Source organism: Tupaia chinensis, unplaced genomic scaffold (assembly GCF_000334495.1).
Source record: "Tupaia chinensis unplaced genomic scaffold, TupChi_1.0 Scaffold139833_1, whole genome shotgun sequence".
In the NCBI taxonomy this organism is placed as follows: Eukaryota; Metazoa; Chordata; class Mammalia; order Scandentia; family Tupaiidae; genus Tupaia; species Tupaia belangeri.
The window spans coordinates 2,676,264-2,693,715 of record NW_006199712.1 but is presented as its reverse complement, the minus strand read 5'-3'; the positions used below and the strand labels follow the sequence as shown (position 1 = coordinate 2,693,715).

General features: G+C 43.7%; 1 protein-coding gene across 3 annotated transcripts in view; it reads right to left on the bottom strand.

Moving 5' to 3' along the window:
• Positions 1-492: 492 nt before the first annotated feature.
• Positions 493-17,452, bottom strand: part of SLC9A9 (solute carrier family 9 member A9) — a 720,836-nt gene continuing 703,876 nt past the window's right edge. For all 3 annotated transcript variants that reach the window (XM_027765886.1, XM_014593185.2, XM_006162296.3), the window contains exons 15-16: positions 3,623-3,728; positions 493-2,178 (exon numbers count right to left, since the gene is read on the bottom strand). In XM_027765886.1, coding sequence (XP_027621687.1) covers positions 1,951-2,178; positions 3,623-3,728 — 334 coding nt within the window. In that variant the 3' untranslated portion in view covers positions 493-1,950. The remainder of the gene's footprint in view (positions 2,179-3,622; positions 3,729-17,452) is intronic.

Genomic DNA, 17,452 nt, shown 5'->3' with positions numbered 1-17,452 from the left:
AGGTGCTGGACACTCCCACATGACTGACCACAGTTCAGGTCCTGGAACTGGCAGCTTGCTTTCTCACGTCTCTCTCTGTCTCTCCCTGTCCCTCTCTAGTCAAATTAAAATAAAAAAATAATTCTAAAAAAAAAAAAAAGAGGAGTCCTTAACTTTTGCCTTTCTTTCTCTCCCCCTTAGTATTTCCTCCCCCTAGTTTCATAGCTCTTTGTGAATTGTCACTTCAAGTGGGCTAATTGGAGGCTGTGCCAATCCGCTTGATGGAGTTTTACCTTCTCTGGAGCACCCTCACCCCCCAGCACAACACCGCTCTCCTCATCCCATCAATGACTTGTGCCAGCCTGGTGGCTGGTTTTGAACCACAGGGCCCCTTCCCCTCCCTTACAGTAGCTCTCAGTGCCTTCCTCATCCACCCAGCACCCAGCACAAGGGCTCAGAATTGCCAATGAGCGAGGGCAGGGAAATCTCTTTAAATGAAGCATTAGCCGACACAAGTATACTTTGTAACAAAATTTTATTAGGATTAAGTCAAATTAGAAAATTTCATGCTTCACCTCTTGCCATGTTTACCTGAAACGACAAGATTATACTTAGTAGAGTATAAAAGAATTTGTGCCCCAGGTTCTACTGTTTGGAAAGCAAAAGAGTTGATGTGCCCAGCAGTGTGCCTGACACCACCAAAGTTAGTGCTGAAGGCCTCACCAGTGCTCAGCAAAGCATACGGTACTTTCAAGCTTTGGGCCTGAGGAGGAGGTTGTTCTCAGAAGCAGACTCCTCACAGCCTGGGCACCTGCGACTGGAGCCTACCTTTTGGAATCTAGTTTTAACACCTGTATTTCAAGAGAAGCTAGGCTTGAGGTATCTTTATGACTTCAAAGGCACAGTTCATGCAGCTCAATTAAAAGCTATTGTGTTGGTCCCTCAGATGTGGCCATAAGCCACGCCTCGGAAGGGGGAGTTCTGATGCTCTGTCTCTGGCTCCTGGTAATCCAGGCACGTCAGCGCTGACCCTTTTACCCTCACTCCTGTGCTGCTCATCTGCTGTGGATGCCGGTGGCAGAGGACAGGCTGGTACCTGTAGTCTCCTGCCATGTAGGGAGCATCATGTGCTGTGGAATCTTATTACCCAGCATCCAGATGGGGCGCTTGATGGAGCCAAGAAGTGACTCAGATGCAAGCCAGGGCAAGAAGGCTCAATTTTCCATAAAACTGGTATGGAGAAAAGAAGCCAGCTTGCCCTGAAAGGGGCCCTTCCAAGCTGGACAGCGGCCCTCCATTGGGTGCAGCTCATACCCAGCTATAAGCAACCTCTTCGCCCAATGGGAGAAGCAGCGCGAAAAGGATGGCAACAAGAACAGGAAGTTCTTGCGCTCGGTGAGAGTTCTACGAGGCCATAAACAATGAGTGCTTATTTGGGCTCCGACATGGCCCTGTGGTTACTTAGGACAAGTGGGAGTCAAGTCTTCAAATGATAAAAACTCTTAATAAATAACGGGATGTTCCCCTGTGCTTAGGAGCAACAGGTTTAAATTTAGAAGCTCTTTTTTTTGTGTGTGGGTGTGTTGTCAAACTCTCCCGAAGGACAGGAGTAAAATCCCGAATCTGAGTGGAGAGCCTGGAGGGCTGCGTATGGAGCAGAAACACCCTGCAGACCTAGCACATCTGTTTATCCTTACAGTATCTAGATTCCTGACTCCCCCTGCCCCACCCAGTACAGTTACAAAAATGGCTGCTGTCAACAAATTAAATCCAGTTGCATAATATAGAGGGATGACAATAAATTCTCATTTCTGCAGGCACCAGAGGATACATGTGACAAGGTTTTGATTCTCTCCAATTTACACTCCTAATACATTTTCCAGCCTCTCCCCTCACGGCCTCATCAGCTTGGCTCATGGTCCTCCGGGAGCCTTACATTACTTATGATTACATCTGCATTCTTCATGCCAATTAATTCAACTGAGATTGACCCGGCGTTTGCTCAAGCTTGAGTTCATAGCCTCCTAGACCGAGGTCTCCATCATAAATGTTTTCCTTGCTTGGAGTCTGAGGTGAAGCTTTCTGGTCCAGACCCAGTCTTGCAGGAGGACTACAGGGTGAGGGGGCTGGCTCCTGGTAATTCATGGCTAGTTCATCCTGGTTTACGATGCATTCCACGTCATCCTCTTTCAGCTGTTCCTGGTTGTAGATAGAGAAAGAGAGAGAGATCACTTCCTGATGAAGACAGAAAATGATAGCGGACATACAGTGAAAGGCAATGTTCATTTTCCTTTTCAATTGCCCTGTCTTGCCTTGGTTAAAGTTTCTGCTTTGGGCATGGTTAGCCATTTCCCTGAGTCATTACTGAAGTCTTGACACACATGGCCATCATGGGCCTCGAGACCCAGGTGCTGACTAGAGTTGACAGGAATTAGGAGTTAGTAGAATCATGTGACCTCGGGGAGGAGGAATGCTCATCCTCCTGGTTTTGTAACATTCGTGGTTATCACAAAATTCTCAAAATGGTTTCTGGCATATTTTACTTTATAAGTGTGTCCTCTCAGCATGTTTCTTGAGATGTGTCACAAGGCCAGGCATACTTGGAAGCCACCATAGTAGATAATGCCCCAAAGGAACTAAACTTGGCCAGTAATAGAATTTACACATAGGTTCCTTGAAGATCTCAACTCTTCTATTGGCTTTGAGAAGGCCACATTAAATACTTGTGGAATCACTACCTTAGGGTAGTGATTACTAACTTTAGCCTGTACCGGATCATGTGGAAGACTTGTGAAAACACAGGCTGTTGGGTGTTGGGCCTAAGGTTTCTGAGGAGGGGCCTGAGATTGTAAATTTCTTTTCTTTTCTTTCTTTCTTTCTTTCTTTCATCCTTTCTTTCTTTCCTTCTTTCTCTCTCTCTGTCTCTCTTTCTTCTTCTTTTTTTTTTTTTTTAGTTTTTTGCCACAGGGCATTTGTGCTCTCCAGAGAGAGGAAAAGTGAGAAATTACCCGCAGGGGGAATGGCCACACCACAGTTCCTTCTCCTCCAGTCTCTTCTCAGGATTTTGAGCATGCACACACATGCAATTCTAACAAGCTTGTAGTGATGCTGAGGCTGTAGGTCTGGAGCCCACATTTTGAGAACCACTGCTTTTGGCTGTTGTGTCCTGAACACACCCAAGACACACTTCCTGTGCTTGTACAAGGGGGCCAGCAGGACAACCTCGAAGAGCAGGACCACCTCGAATGGCTTTTCCAACACTAAGCTTCTGCTTTTCTCCTATTCCCTGGCACTCTGATTTGCTGGTAATGGTTCTAATTGCTTCTCAGCATTTTTCATCCCACTCCCTTGAGCTATAAAGCATAGGCCTAATATTTAAAACCCCCAAACACAGCAGTTTGTGAGGACACATGATTTCTCTTACATTTTCTAAGTTCATTTTATGGTTAAAAAATATTGGAAACAATAAACATTGCATTTTTAAAAGAAGAATAAGCCAACATCAGCAACAACTGCGAAGAGCAATGCTTTTTGGTGCAGTGAATTTTAAAAACGCTCCCTCCTCTCGCTGAGAGTAAGAGCCCTGAGGTTTCTGGGCTCATCAATATTCACCACGCCTGTCCCACGTGGGATATGTACTTACCCCATAGGCCTGAGGGCTGGTGAGCAGCCTGGAAATTGGACCGCACCATTCAGGTAATGTGGTGGTCAGGGGAGGGCCAGAGTGGGTTAAAATGGGTTTCAGGTATCTGGGAGGCTGTTAAGGAATACTTGTCAAGGGGAGTTAGGATTTAGTTCCTCGCACGACACACACCTTCGCATGCTGCAGAAGACAGTCCTGTTCACCTTTAAATCCCTTACTCCCTCATTGAGGAGGCAATTTGGCCTGCAAAAATTGCTGTTCGTAATCTTTGCTCCATACACTTTGCCAACCCCCTGGATGGTCTTTAATCATGAAGACGTGGCCAGAGGACCATGCAGTGCTGAGAGAGGTGTGCGTGTTTCTCTTCCTCCCTCATCCCCCACTCAGTGTCTCATCTTCTTAGAGAGCGCATTCTTAAGTATTACCTTAAACAATAGCATAAAAGATGTTGTTTTCATAAAACCGCACACACCGAGCTTAAACCACCAGTAATTTTCACAAAGAAGCAAGAGGGTTTTATAAAACGTTCAGTCATGTTAGAGTTGGGGAGTGAACATAGATTGTTTTCCAAAATACTTTATTTTTACTATTCAACACAGTCACTTTATACTTCATACATCAATGCATTTCTATACAAAATTATGTAAATTAGCGGGTGCCAGGTTTATGCTATTGTCTAGCACCTGTCTTTCTCATCGCTTCATCCCAAAGTGTTCTAACAAGTTAAAAGAAAAACCTGCTCATCTAAAGCCATTATGTTTCCCTCCAATCTATCAATAATGAAATCCCCAGAGGTTGCCCCAGGTTGTCTTATTATTATTTTTTTGCTCAAAGAAAAGTAGTGGAATTATTTCCCCATTCCATCAGAAATGACTTTTAAGCTTTATATTATTTCCTCTGCTGGAGAATATTTCACCTCATCAACTTTCTGCAGAGCTAGAATAAATAGGGAAAGGGAAAAATGGAAAACAGTTAACACTGGCTGGCTTGTGAAGCTCTGAAGTGCCCTCAGGCACTTGGGGTGTGAGAAGATCTTGGAGATGGGGCTCCTGGAGCCTGTGGGTAGCTGGATGACATCACTCTGTCACTCCACCGTGCCCTGAGCCTGTGGGCACGGAGAGGATAGTTACAGCCCAGGAGTCAGGAACCTGGTCACCTCTGGCTTTGAGCCAACGCAGTAGGAAGCGGGAGACACCCATGAACACAGGCTGGTTACGGTGTGAGGACAGTGACCGTCAAGTTGCTTAGAGGGTCTGCAGTTCCAAATGCAAATGGACAATTGGATTTCCCCTTTGAGATGGGCAGCTCTAGAGCCCAGCTAAGGACCAGGGAAGAAATAAAACTTCAGAACCTCGTATTTGCTGTAATGTCTCATACGTTTATCTACAAATCTGAAAAGCCCTTCATGATCTTCCATTAATTTTTATTAGAGACATATTTCCTTTGTTTTATGGATGAAGGAATTGGGGCCCGGAAATATAATGACTTTAAATAATCCAAAGCGCCCTTTGCTCTTTGGCTCCACCATCATTGCCCCTAGATCATTAACTGGGAGGAATTGTGCACCACAGCCATCTGGCTTCTTTAGGGACCAGCGTGTGCAGACCTCAACGCTGCGGGCGAGCTGCGGGTCCTCTCAGGCTGGGGCACATGGGGACACGTGACCGTGCTCGAGTGTACAGTATGCACAGGTCACTTAAAATGACATTGGATGGAGGTGGGGTGAGCACGATACACACCATTGGAGCGTCAGTCAAGGAAAATCCAGCCTATTTTATTTCTAGGTGGAAAAGTGACAGTAATTAAGCAGCACGTTTGGAGAGGTGATGACGAAAAATGAAAAGTTTGCCAAGGTGCTAATAATTTGAGAGCGATCTGGGCTCTCAGTGAGGTTCTCAGTGTACTGAAAGATAAAATTGCGAACATCAATAACAAACGTAAAATACAAATGTTCTTTCTGAAATCCTGGTGAGTATCTCTTTAAATCTGTATGTCATGTGATTGGAGCTGACACTAAAAGCTGCTTTTGTAGCTTTTGGTGAATATGAGGCCTGGACCAAGCAGGGGACTATTTGATCTTCTTAGGACAGACTCTCAGATTTTGACTCAGAACACTGGGCTCTGTCACTTTACCAGTGTGTCCCGTGGTCTCTTTATGGAGCTCTTGGAGCCTCGAGCTTTGTTATGGCTATTAACTGAAATAACATACGTACAAGTGGCTTTAAACTTTTACATGCTATTTGAATGCTGTTTTATTTTTAAATTTTATGTTTTAAGCACTTTCTAGACAAATGGGTGTCTTGCAGTACCGTCTAGACAAATGAGTGTCCTGCAGTACCGTCTAGACAAATCACTGTTCGAATAACTGTGGGAAAATGGCACCGAGGGTAGAGAGAGGAGCTTGGCACTCTAGGCATTTGGCGTCGCATTAGGATTCCTGGGTCAAGTGGGTGGAGAATTGAAGCTACTCCTATATCCAAAACAGCTATTCAGTTGAAAACTGCTGTACAGAGGGGTAGCATGGGATAGTGGATGAGAGATGGGTAGAATTGTTGATGTAAGACTTCTGGGAAGCACCTGATACCATCTGGGCAGTTCTGGTGTCCCCATAGCTGTGAGTCAAAGGGATGAGGTATACATACCCTCCATGACTGGGAATGGGATATGCAGAGCACTGTCCATGGCCACAGAAGTGTGGAGCAGAGTCTCTGTTCTCCAATATTTTGCTTGACCATTGCATGCCCTATATGTGCTCAATGAATGTTCGTTGAGTTCATGGTGTGACAAACATTCACAGACTGGCATGAGCGATGAAAGGGCAGATTATAGCCAATGGATGAAATGTTCCTGAGGACAAAAGGCTAAGAAAGGTCAGATCAAAGATGAACCACTTAGCTTGAGTTATTAGACAAAAGGGATCCCAAGATTCCTATCGGCATAAAATAAAGTGCTTAACGCTGTTGGGACCAGCAGGTGGCAGGGTGCTGAAAGCACTGGACTCACACATAGGCAACCATGGTTCGAATTCTGGACCTGGCAGCTTGAAAATCACGCCATGTGCATGCACGTGTGTGCCTAAAATCCCAAGAGGCAAGAGGTGGAGAAGGGATTGTGGTGTGGTCATCCCCCCTGCAGGGTGATTTTTCACTTTTCCTCTCTGTCTTTCTGGTGAGTACACACTCCCAATGACAAAAACCATTAAGAAAAAAAAAAAAAAAAAGACCCATTCTTTCTCTTCTTCCTTCATAAACTCACATATTTTTGTTTTTGTTTTATGTGTCAAAATAGTGAGGAACAGAGACAAGGCACTGAACAAAGGAAGTGACAACTACATTAAAGAACGGAACTCTCTCGTCTTCAGACTGTGGTCTTTATGAGGACAATGCTGTCCCCTTCACTGGGATACAGTGTTTGGCACACTTTATTATTGTTATTATTATTATTGTTTTTTGGAGAGGTTTTTGCTATAGGACACGTGTGCTTGCCAAAGAGACAGAGAGAGACAGAGAAACAGAAAGTGGGAAATCACCCCCTGGGGGGATGGCCACACCACAATCCCCTCTCTTCCATTCTCCTCTCAAGATCTTGGGCACACAGGCACACACACCCGGCATGAGTTTAAGCCACCAGGTCTGGGACTCGAACTGCGGTCGACTACGTGGGAGTCCAGCGACATAGCCATTACACAAACTGCTAGTCCCGGCACATTTTATTTTTTATGTATTTATTCTTTTAGAGAGATTTTTGCTATAGGGTGTGTGCACTTGCTGGAGAGACAGAAAGTGAGAAATCACCCTCCGATGGCCATGCCACCATCCCTTCTCTTCTTGAGATTTTGGGCATGCACACACGTGTGGACTGCGTGAGTTTTAAGCTGCTGGGTCTGGGGCTCAAATCATGGTTGACTACATGGGGGTCTGGTGCCATAATTATGCCATCTGCTGGTCCCACTTGGCACATTTTAGTGCTTAAGTAGTAATTGTTGAGGGGCCAACCCATGGCACAGGGGTAAACACAACACACTGTGATGGGGGATCCACATGGGAGGTTCCTGAGTTTGCGTCCTGAGACCTCCTCATCCATACCAGGTGTGAATATGCTTGTGACCTGGACTGGTGAGGGCTGGAGGTGGAGCACGGCTTGAAGACTCTGCTGGGGGTACCTGTATTTTGCTTTCTCATGGAAGAAATAAACTTAAAACAAGGAGAAATAGTTGTTGAACTAATGAAGACCATATGCTCAGAGGGTAAAGACATGGCTCAGTGGAACATAGCCAATAATTTATGGCAGAGCTGAGCCCGAAACCAGGGACTCCTCTATCATAGCACTGCCTGCCTGTGTTACGGAGACTCTGGGTAACAGGACTTGCCTAATTGGATAGCTGGCTCAGAGTTGGGGAATCGGTGACTTTCTGAGTTCTTCACTGGTGAGCAATGTCTGGAAAGTAGCTGGCTCTCCAGGGTTACCTGAATTATTAAAAAGTAAGAAAACTCTTTTGATCTAAAAAAAAAAAAAACTGAACTGCAGGTTTTGCAAAATGTGTTATTTTCTCATCAAGTTCTAGTATATGTTTGGGGAAGGAGACTCCCCATTGGGTATTTTTTGGTATGGCTAGTTTTGCCTCTCTAATAAACTAGAAATGCATTGAGACGAAATGTTAAGCTCTAGGGGAAAACACCAATGACTTTCCTGATCTTTAAAGGGCATAAGTTTGGGAATAGCAGTTTGGTGCAGCAGATGTAAGTAAGAGCTGGAACTCTACCCAGAATTTAACATGTGTGAAATAAGGAGGACAATTAACAAATGCATCTTCTCCTTTGGGCTGAGCTATCAGCAGGTCCAGAGCTCTATTCAGGGCTTAACTGAACTAACCTCCAGAACATCTGGTAAAATAGATTTCTCTCTCTGTTAATTTTTGTTTTGATAATTTCAAATCATCATGTTTGGTCCACTGTTGCCAAAATCAATGGGCACACAGCTTGCTCAAGGCTCTGCCTTATTTATGGGCTTTTACACAGGCTGGTGAGAAGCTGAAACCCCAACCAACGAGCCAACTCCTCAAATGAACACCTGCCCCTTTGAAGGGACTAAACACATTTCCCTGGTACGGACTGAATGTTTGTGCCTCCTCTATTCCCACTCCTGTATGTTAAAACCCTAGTTCCCATTGAGATGGTACCTAAAGAAGGACCTTTGGGAGCTAATTAGGATTAGATGAGGTCATCAGAATAGGGACCTTCTGATAAGAAGAGACACCAGAGACTGCTCTCTCTCTCTCTCTGACTCTCTCTCTGATTCTCCAAGGAAGAAAGACCATGTAAGGACATAGTGAGAAGGCAGTCATGTGCACCAGGATCAGAGCTCTCACCCAAACCTGACCTTGTTGGCACTCTGTTCTGGGGTTTTTGGATCCCCAAAGTATGAGAAAATGAATCTCTGTTGTTCAAGCCACCCAGTCTGGGCTGTTTTGTTATGACAGTCCAAACTGACTAAGACATCCCTCTTCTTTGGTCCTCTTTAATACTCTGGTTTGAGAGCTCTGTGGAGTTGTGTCCTGTCTTGGTTGCCTCTACACTTGCTTTATCATGAAGATCATCTACGACGTTTGTTAAAAATTCGGATTTCGTAGTGGCCCACTGGAGATTCTGATTCAGCAGGTCTGAGGAGTGGCTGGGAACTGTGTATTTTCAACAAGCACCCTAGGTGACTAATGATCAGGTAAGCTAGGAACACAGTGGTCTCTCTTTGGAATACTGCCTTCCATATGAAATGCAAACGTAAGTAGGGAGACAAAAGAATATGGTCTCCTATGTCCACAGAGCCTCACTTTTCAGATGAGGACAGGTATGTGGTAAGTGTATTTGGCCCTGAATCCAGACCGACGTAATGGCCTCTGCTAACTGTTCCATCTTGTTTGAGGTAGGGGACAGATACTTGGCTCGACAAGATGAATATGTGATGTTCCACCAGGGAGTGGATTAATGAAGCATCACATCTCAGCTCATGGAGGAAGACACTGTGCCTATTGTGAGCATTTGCATGTGTCTGTATGTATAGGCTTGATAAATGGTCTTGTTGTAAGGGTAAAATGCTTGTAAATACACCGCTGTGTAAAGAAAGGAAGCACATTTATCTCTGTATAGGATTTTCAGGAATTCTCTCTACCCCATAAGCCTTCATCTCTAAAGCATTTCCATATTGTGTACATCCCTGCCTGAGGGCATTTATCACATTGTCCTATATCTCTATCTCCCACTTTAGACCCGAAGCTTCTTGAGGGCAAGAGGGTGATTGCACTTTTAAGAATCATTTGGTTGTTAAATGAAACAAGGACATAGCAAACCTCACAAATCCAAGCAATAGCTTACAAAAGCATTATAAGGCAAAGAAATACCCCAGCCCAGGAAATCGAACTTTGACACTCTCCACTCCCCAAGCCCATTCAGGTGTCTCATCCTAATTACAAACCCTCCCTCCAGTCATGACGAACTACTCTGTGATTTTTATAAATCACTGTATTGAGTTTATATTATAGTTTTAGCACCCAAACGTGCAGCCCTAACCTTTCAGTTTGGTCTTACAGCTTTAAAAAGAAGGTTATAGCTTTGAATTTATATGTTCCTTCTCTACCCTTTAAATTTTTTAGAATTTATCTGCTGAAGAATTTGGGCTGTTTGAACCATGTTTTTTCACAGTCTGGATTTGGCTGATTGCAAACTCATTTGTAGTTCAGCATGTTCCTCGGTCCTTGGTATTTCCTACAAATTTCTAGCTGGATCCAAAGATGAAATCAGATTCTGGCTTTATTCTATCCCTTCAATAAGACTTAAATCGGATCCTTTCAGCAATACACATTATATCTGGTTGTTTTTGTATCATGGTAGCAGCCACTAATTTGCTCACTGGGACTGTAAAATAGTGAAATTCCAATTATACCTCTTAAATTACTTTATTAGATAGAATGCTTTAATGAAGAAATAATTTCATTTATCCTATTGGGATATTCAATTGATATTGGAAATGGGCACAATTGGTATTGGAAAGGCAAGATAAATGCTTTATTTCATGTGTTTACTGCTTTTCAAGATAATTAGTTCTCTATAACTACGAAGATGACTAATTCTGTGCGTAAATATCATTATAAAGTAATAGATTTACGTGTATTTAATTGTTGATAGGCTCAAACCGATCCGTCTTTCATCAGTAGGAGTCTTTCCAAGCTGGCTTCTGGATCCTATTGACATGATGCTATTGGGTTCTGGGAAAAGGCATGATGCAAATACGTCCTGACTTTTCTGACAACTCAATAGTATCTTTGATAGCTCCTTATCATTCATTTCACAAGAGTTCTAGGATCATCTTGTACATTTCCTGTCTCAAGAATCAATTATTTCTCCAAAATTATCTGGTTTTGTTTGTTTGCTTTTAAGCAAGAAATGATACTTCAAGACCACAATCTGGACACCAAGGATTGCTATACGTAGTGGAGTGAAGGTACATGTTTAACAATGACTCTCTTTCCTTAAACAGGGTGGATGTGTAGAGTTTCCCAGTTTCCATGGTGGAAATACTCTTACCGTGGCTGACTTCAAGCTACCAATATGAAGTCTCTGAATGCAGAATTGGGAAAAGCTATGTATAACCCGTTCTCATCAGCGAGTACACATTGGATTTATCAAGCCACTGACAACATAGTTATGAGTTCCCATGGACACTTCCAATTCAAATTTAAAATTTATGATTTGCAAGGACAAAACATAGTAGAGTCAGAGTATTTCTTTTTTCTTTCTTTTTTTGAGAGGTTTTGATATAGGGCATGTGCGCTCAACAGAAAGACAGAGAGACAGAAAGTGAGAAATCACCCACCCAGGTGGGATGGCCATGCCATAATCCTTTCTCCTCTATTTTCCTCTTGAGATCTTGGGCACACATGCACACATGCCTGGTGTGAGTTTAAGCCACCAGGTCCGGGACTTGAATCATGGTCGACTACATGGGAGTCCAGTGACATAGCCATTACGCCAATTGCTGGTCCCGAGTCAGAGTATTTCATAATGACTCACTTGCTTTCTCCTATGTGACACACACAGTGATCTCAGAATAATAATAATGATACCACCACTATAATTAAGATATTATAATATTTTTTGCTTATCTTTTGTCCATTCTATCCTCTCATTTACAAAAAGTCAATAGTATAACTGTAGATAATTGTCCAGTCTATGATGTCTGACCCTATAATTACTACATACATACTGTCTCCCTTATCACCCTCATTTAGTCTCAGCCTTTTAGGTGACTACTTAATGCTTAACACCAGGTCTTGTGCCAGCCTTTGTACTAATATTGACCATCTGATGCTTGCTCTTCAGTAAATTCCTCAGGAAGGACTCATAGGAACAATATTCTTTAAATTATTAGTATTTGCTCTGTTTGCTTTTCTTCTTCAAAGATTCTTTTTGTCTATATGTTCAATCTTCTTGCTTACCTTCAATGTGTTTTGCTTTTACTCAAATTCATTTTTATCTTTTTCTTCCTTTTTTAAAGTTTATTTACATTTTTCTTCCACATGCGAGTGAGCGAGAGAGAGAGAGACAGAGACAGAGAAATCAGCACATCTAACAGGGTCTTGATGCCACCATTCCCCACCAGCTTTAACCAGGCCTGGATCATGGCTCATCCCTGCCTGACATACTAAGGAAGGTCTGTGAACATGAACCCAGGACCTTCCCATGTGGGTCAACCCTACAAGGTGTTGTGTGTTACTGCTGTGCCGCCATCTTTCCCCTCTTCATTTTCCATCAATTTAAATTTTCATCTTTCTTTTCATCTGCTGTTGTTCTTAAAATGTTATCTATTGCGTTTGCTCTTGTCGTCTTTCTAATTTATGCTTGTTTCCTGAAGTTATTATTTTCATTTTAAATTATGTTGAGAGTTTGAGTTCTAATTTTGAGTAATGTTGCTCTTTCATACCTTGTGTAATTTTCTTATTTTTTTTTAAACTTGTTTAATGTAGTATGTTATAGGTTTGGTCCATTTTATAGACATGTATCTCTGGTATGCTTTTCTTTAAAGAATTATTTATTTGATTTATTATTATTATTATTTAATTTGCTATAGGGCATGTATGCTAACCTGAGAGAGACAGAGAGAGATAGAGAGAGAGAGAGAAAATAAGCACCAGGTCTGGGACTTGAACTGTGGTCAGCCATGTGGGAATTCACATGGCTCCTTAACCATTATACCACCTGCTGGGCCCTGTCATGCTTTTATTTAGTCTGTAAGAATGCTATTCTGTACCTAATCCTCTTTTTTTTTTTTTTTTGGTTTATTTTTTCTTTCTTGTAATAACTCTATGGGATTTGACATCTATTCTTTTCTGTTCATTTTTAAAGAAAGAATTAGTTTAACTTTATTTATTTAAAAAGTTCAACTAGAGAGGGACAGAGTGAGAAAGAGAGAAAGAGAAGGAGGGGGAAAGAGAAAGCAAACCACCAGGTCTGGGACTAAAACCATAGTCAGCCACGTGGGAGTCCATCGCCTTTAACCACCATGCCACCTGCTGGCCCCCTTTATGTGAAATCAGTTTTCTTCAACTTATTAGAATGAGGCAGTGTTCAGAAAAGCCTTTGCAATTTCGTAGAGTTCCTTCCCTCTTCTGGTGTTTTTGTAAAGTGTTAAGTTTGGTGGCTTGCATTCTGAACTTTCTTGGTCCCTTCCCTCTGCAATTGATCTGCAACTTCTATTTCCTTCAGTACTTCAGTATTGTCTGTTTCCTGCTCAATTCTCACTGCACTCCAGGCACTCTCTCCTCAGTGTGGGGCCCTGTTGTTGGAAGGAGCCTGGTGGATCCATTTTGAGAGCTCTCAGAAGTCTCCACAGCTACAGCCTCTTCAGTCTTCCTTCCGGCGACCCTTCAGTGACTCCTGTTGGAGAAGGCGCTACCTCCTGTTCCTTGTTTCCCCTCCAGCTTTGAGGACTTTTCAGAAATGTCTTAACTATTCTTTCTGGAGAACACTGTCGGCTCTAGGATTTCCCATTCTCAAGTCCACCAACTTCTACATAATGGCCCCCTTTTCCTCATGCAGAGACATTCGTGTTATTGGTGGTTTGTCTCTACCCACATGTCCATGGGCTTTTGGTTTTGTTATCTAATTTCTCTTTCTGGTTTTTAAATTAATTTTTTTTTTTTAAAGTAGGGACTTGAGAGACTGTGCTGTTGATGTCACTGCCCCCTCCCAGCATCCTCCGGGAAATGAATTTTATTTGATCTCCCACCTTTGTGATTAGCATCTAGCACATCACTGATGAATGGGAACATGGTCCAGTTACATTTCTTTCCTTTTTTCTTTTTTTTTTTTTTGAGAGGCTTTTGCTATAGGGCGCATGCACTTGCCAGAAGGACAGAGAGAGACAGAGACAGAAAGTGAGGAATTGCCCTCCAGGGGGGATGGCTATGCTGCAATTCCTTCTCCTCCATTCTCCTCTTGGGATCTTGGGTACACACACACACACACGTGCCCCGTGTGAGTTTAGAACGCCGGGTCCAGGACTCAAACCACAGTCGACTATGTGGGAGTCCAGCGACATAGTCATCATGCCATCTGCTGGTCCCAGTCCAGTTAGATTTCTATATTGGAGTCAGTGTGAGTTGTGTAAGCTGACAGGAATTGTCCATGGGTCAACACAGCTTAGGTTGATCAAAATGGACTTTTTATATCACAGTCAGGTGGGTCGGGTGAGCTAGGTGAAGCCTGGAGCATGATTCTTAACCTTCTCTGGCCTTGGACTTGTATTTCTGAAAAAATGCCTGCATGTTCATCATTTGCATACAATTTCACATGACACTTCAGAGAGTTCTCAGATGCCTTGAAATCCATCCATACTCCCCTAGAGGCCCTGAGTTAGGAAACTCTGGTCAGAATTGCTTACGTATTGAGAATCAGGACAGATTAAAGACTGATAAAGTGGTATGTATACTATCCTATTGGCATTGGGAGTTCGTTTTTAGCAGTGATATCTGTGGGATCTAGCTATCGAATGTTCAGATAATTGTATCTGGCTCCTCAGATGCAGACAATTCAGGGACAGAGAAAGGGCACTAGAGTGTGCTGGGAAGGTTAAAGAAGACAGTTCTAGGATACCAAAGCAAACAGTGTAAGTAGGGCAGTGGACATACGAGAAACATTGGAATCATGAGGCTGGAGGAAACCTGAGAGTTCATCTAATCTGCATCCTCGGACCTTAATACAGAAGAAAGTCTAAACTCGGTATTTCTCCAGCTGTGGTCACCTGACCATCTGCATCAGAATCTCCTGCTGCTCTTGCTAAAACACAGATTCCTGGGCCCTTAATGCTGACCCCCTTGAGTGGAATCTAACAATTGGCAATCCCCTTAACACCATTGGTCTACGTGATACAGAGCAGAATGGTATCTAGTCTCTTAAAGGAGTCTGGGATTGGAGGCATTTAATTTATGAGCTGCACCATGCAATAACGACACTAATATTGCTTGTATTTCTCTTAATATTGTGCCTTTTTTGGGAGATATTTTTGCTATAAGGCACGTGTGTTTGCCGGAAATAGAGAAAGAGAGAAAAGAGAGACAGAAAGTGAGAAATCACCCCAAGAGGGGATGGCCACACTACAATCCCTTCTCCTCCATTCTCCTTTTGAGATGTTAAGCGTGTGTGCACATGTGCCTGGCATGAGTTTAAGTCACCGGGTCTGTGGCTCAAACCGCAGTTGACCACGTGGGAGTCCAGACACGTAACCATTTTGTCATCTGCTGGTCCCACTATTACTTCTTTAAAACTTTTCCCTTGGGGCCAGGCCATAGCCTGGTGGTTGAGGCAGCTGGGTTCCACATGGCCAGCTGCACAGTTCGAGTCTTAGTTGCCAGTGACCTGACAAACACTCCAGGTACATGTGTGTGCATGCTCAAATCCTGAAAAGAGAGAAAAATAGAGGGGAAGGGATTATGACATGACGATTCCCCATGGGGAGAGATGCTTTCTCACTTTCCCTCCATCTCTCTCTCCCTCTGGCAAGTGCATGTGCCTTTTGGCAAATTAAAATAAAACAAAAATCTGGGCCAGCAGGTGGCGTGATGGTCATGGGTGCTGGACTCCACATGGCTGACTGTGGTTTGAGTCTCAGACCTGGCAGCTTACTTTCTTACTTCTTCTCTCTCTCTCTCTCTTTCTGTCTCTCTCTGGTCAAAGTAAAATAAATTAAATTAAAAAATCCTTTTCTTTTGCACACACAGTGGAGTCACAGGTTTCCAGGGATCTTTGCTGCCTCTGAGGTGAAGAAGAAATCCATTTGTGCCATATGGAGTGTTACATTTGGCTCAAGTTGTTTGAGAGAAAACCATCCTGGAGAATGGAGGAAACAGTTCTGGAAATGTTGCAGCCACTCACACAGAGTACATCTTGGCTTGTGGTGGCCTTCCTGGTAGTGGAAGGGCCATCCAGACCCTCTTTGTGAGCTTGTGGTGAGTTTGATCGTAGGCCTTTAGAGGTCACTTTCTTCACAGAGTGCTGGAGAGCTGGGCTCTGAGAAGTAGCTCCGCTCCTGCATTCCTAGTTTCCACTCTGGCTTGGGGTGGTGGTGGTGGTATTTCCATTTGATGTATGCTCCCAGCACTAACTGGATGTGGTCTTGTGAGAGTGGGAGTTTCAGTCAGCTGCCCTCGAGTTTACATTGAAGACAGAGGTCACCAATACTTCCCAAGCTTTCTCAGTCTTGTCAGATATATCCCCCTTTTTTATTTTTAAGATTTTATTTGACTTTATTTATTTATTTTAATTTGACCAGAGAGGGACAGCATGAGAGACAGACAGACAGACAGATAGATAGAGAGAAGTGAGAAAGCAAGCTGCCAGATGTGGGATTCGATCGAACCACAGTCTACCACGTGGGAGTCCAGTGCCCTTAACCACCAGGCCACCTGTCGGCCCCCCAGATATCCTTTTGAGCTGGGCCTTCTCCTCTATTTCCAGGATGGAGCATGTGCCTGAGAGGGGCCTGGTCTCCTGTGTGGGCATGGACCGAGATCCCAGGGGACTGTCTAAGTGTACCATCTCCTACTGCTAGTGAAGTGGAAACAGTCATTTCTGCGGAGCAGTGCAGACCTCACAGGTCAGGGTTTTCGGAGCATGAGGTCGAAGAGGAAACTACCTTCAGTGCTTTCACTGGGGAAGGAGACAGCAAATGCAGAACACAACGGGCAGATGGCCGAGGGTCTGGCTGCTGTGGCTGCTTCTCGATTTGGCCGAGGTCTCCGAATCTTTTTGCCTTAACGTGTTCATTACAAAGGAGACAACTGACACTTCATTGGATGTGGCTAGGTAATTCTTTGGAGTTTCTAATTATTCTTTGTATTCATTGGATGGGGCTGCCATCATAAAGTTCCACACTGCACAGTTTTAAACAGTAGAAATGTCTTCTTTCTTGGTTCTAGGGGCCAGGTCTCCAAGAGCATGATGTGGGCAGGTTGGCTGTTTCTGGGAGCACCGAGGGCAGCTCTGTCTCTGGCCCTCCCTAGCACAGGGTACTGCTCAGCAGTCCTTGGCATTCCTTGGTTTGTAGTGGCATCACGCCGGTCTCGACTTCCATCTTCCCATGGTGCTCGCCCTCGTTGTCCACGTCCTCCCATGCCCATCTTCATAGTAAAGTAAACCAGGGACGGCGGTGTAAGGGCTCACCCTATTCCAGCACGAGCTCATCTTAACCATTTACATCTATAAGTGAACACATGTCCAAGTACGATTGCATTTTGAGGTATGGTGGGGTTAGGACTTCAATAGGTCTTTCTCAAGGGAAAGA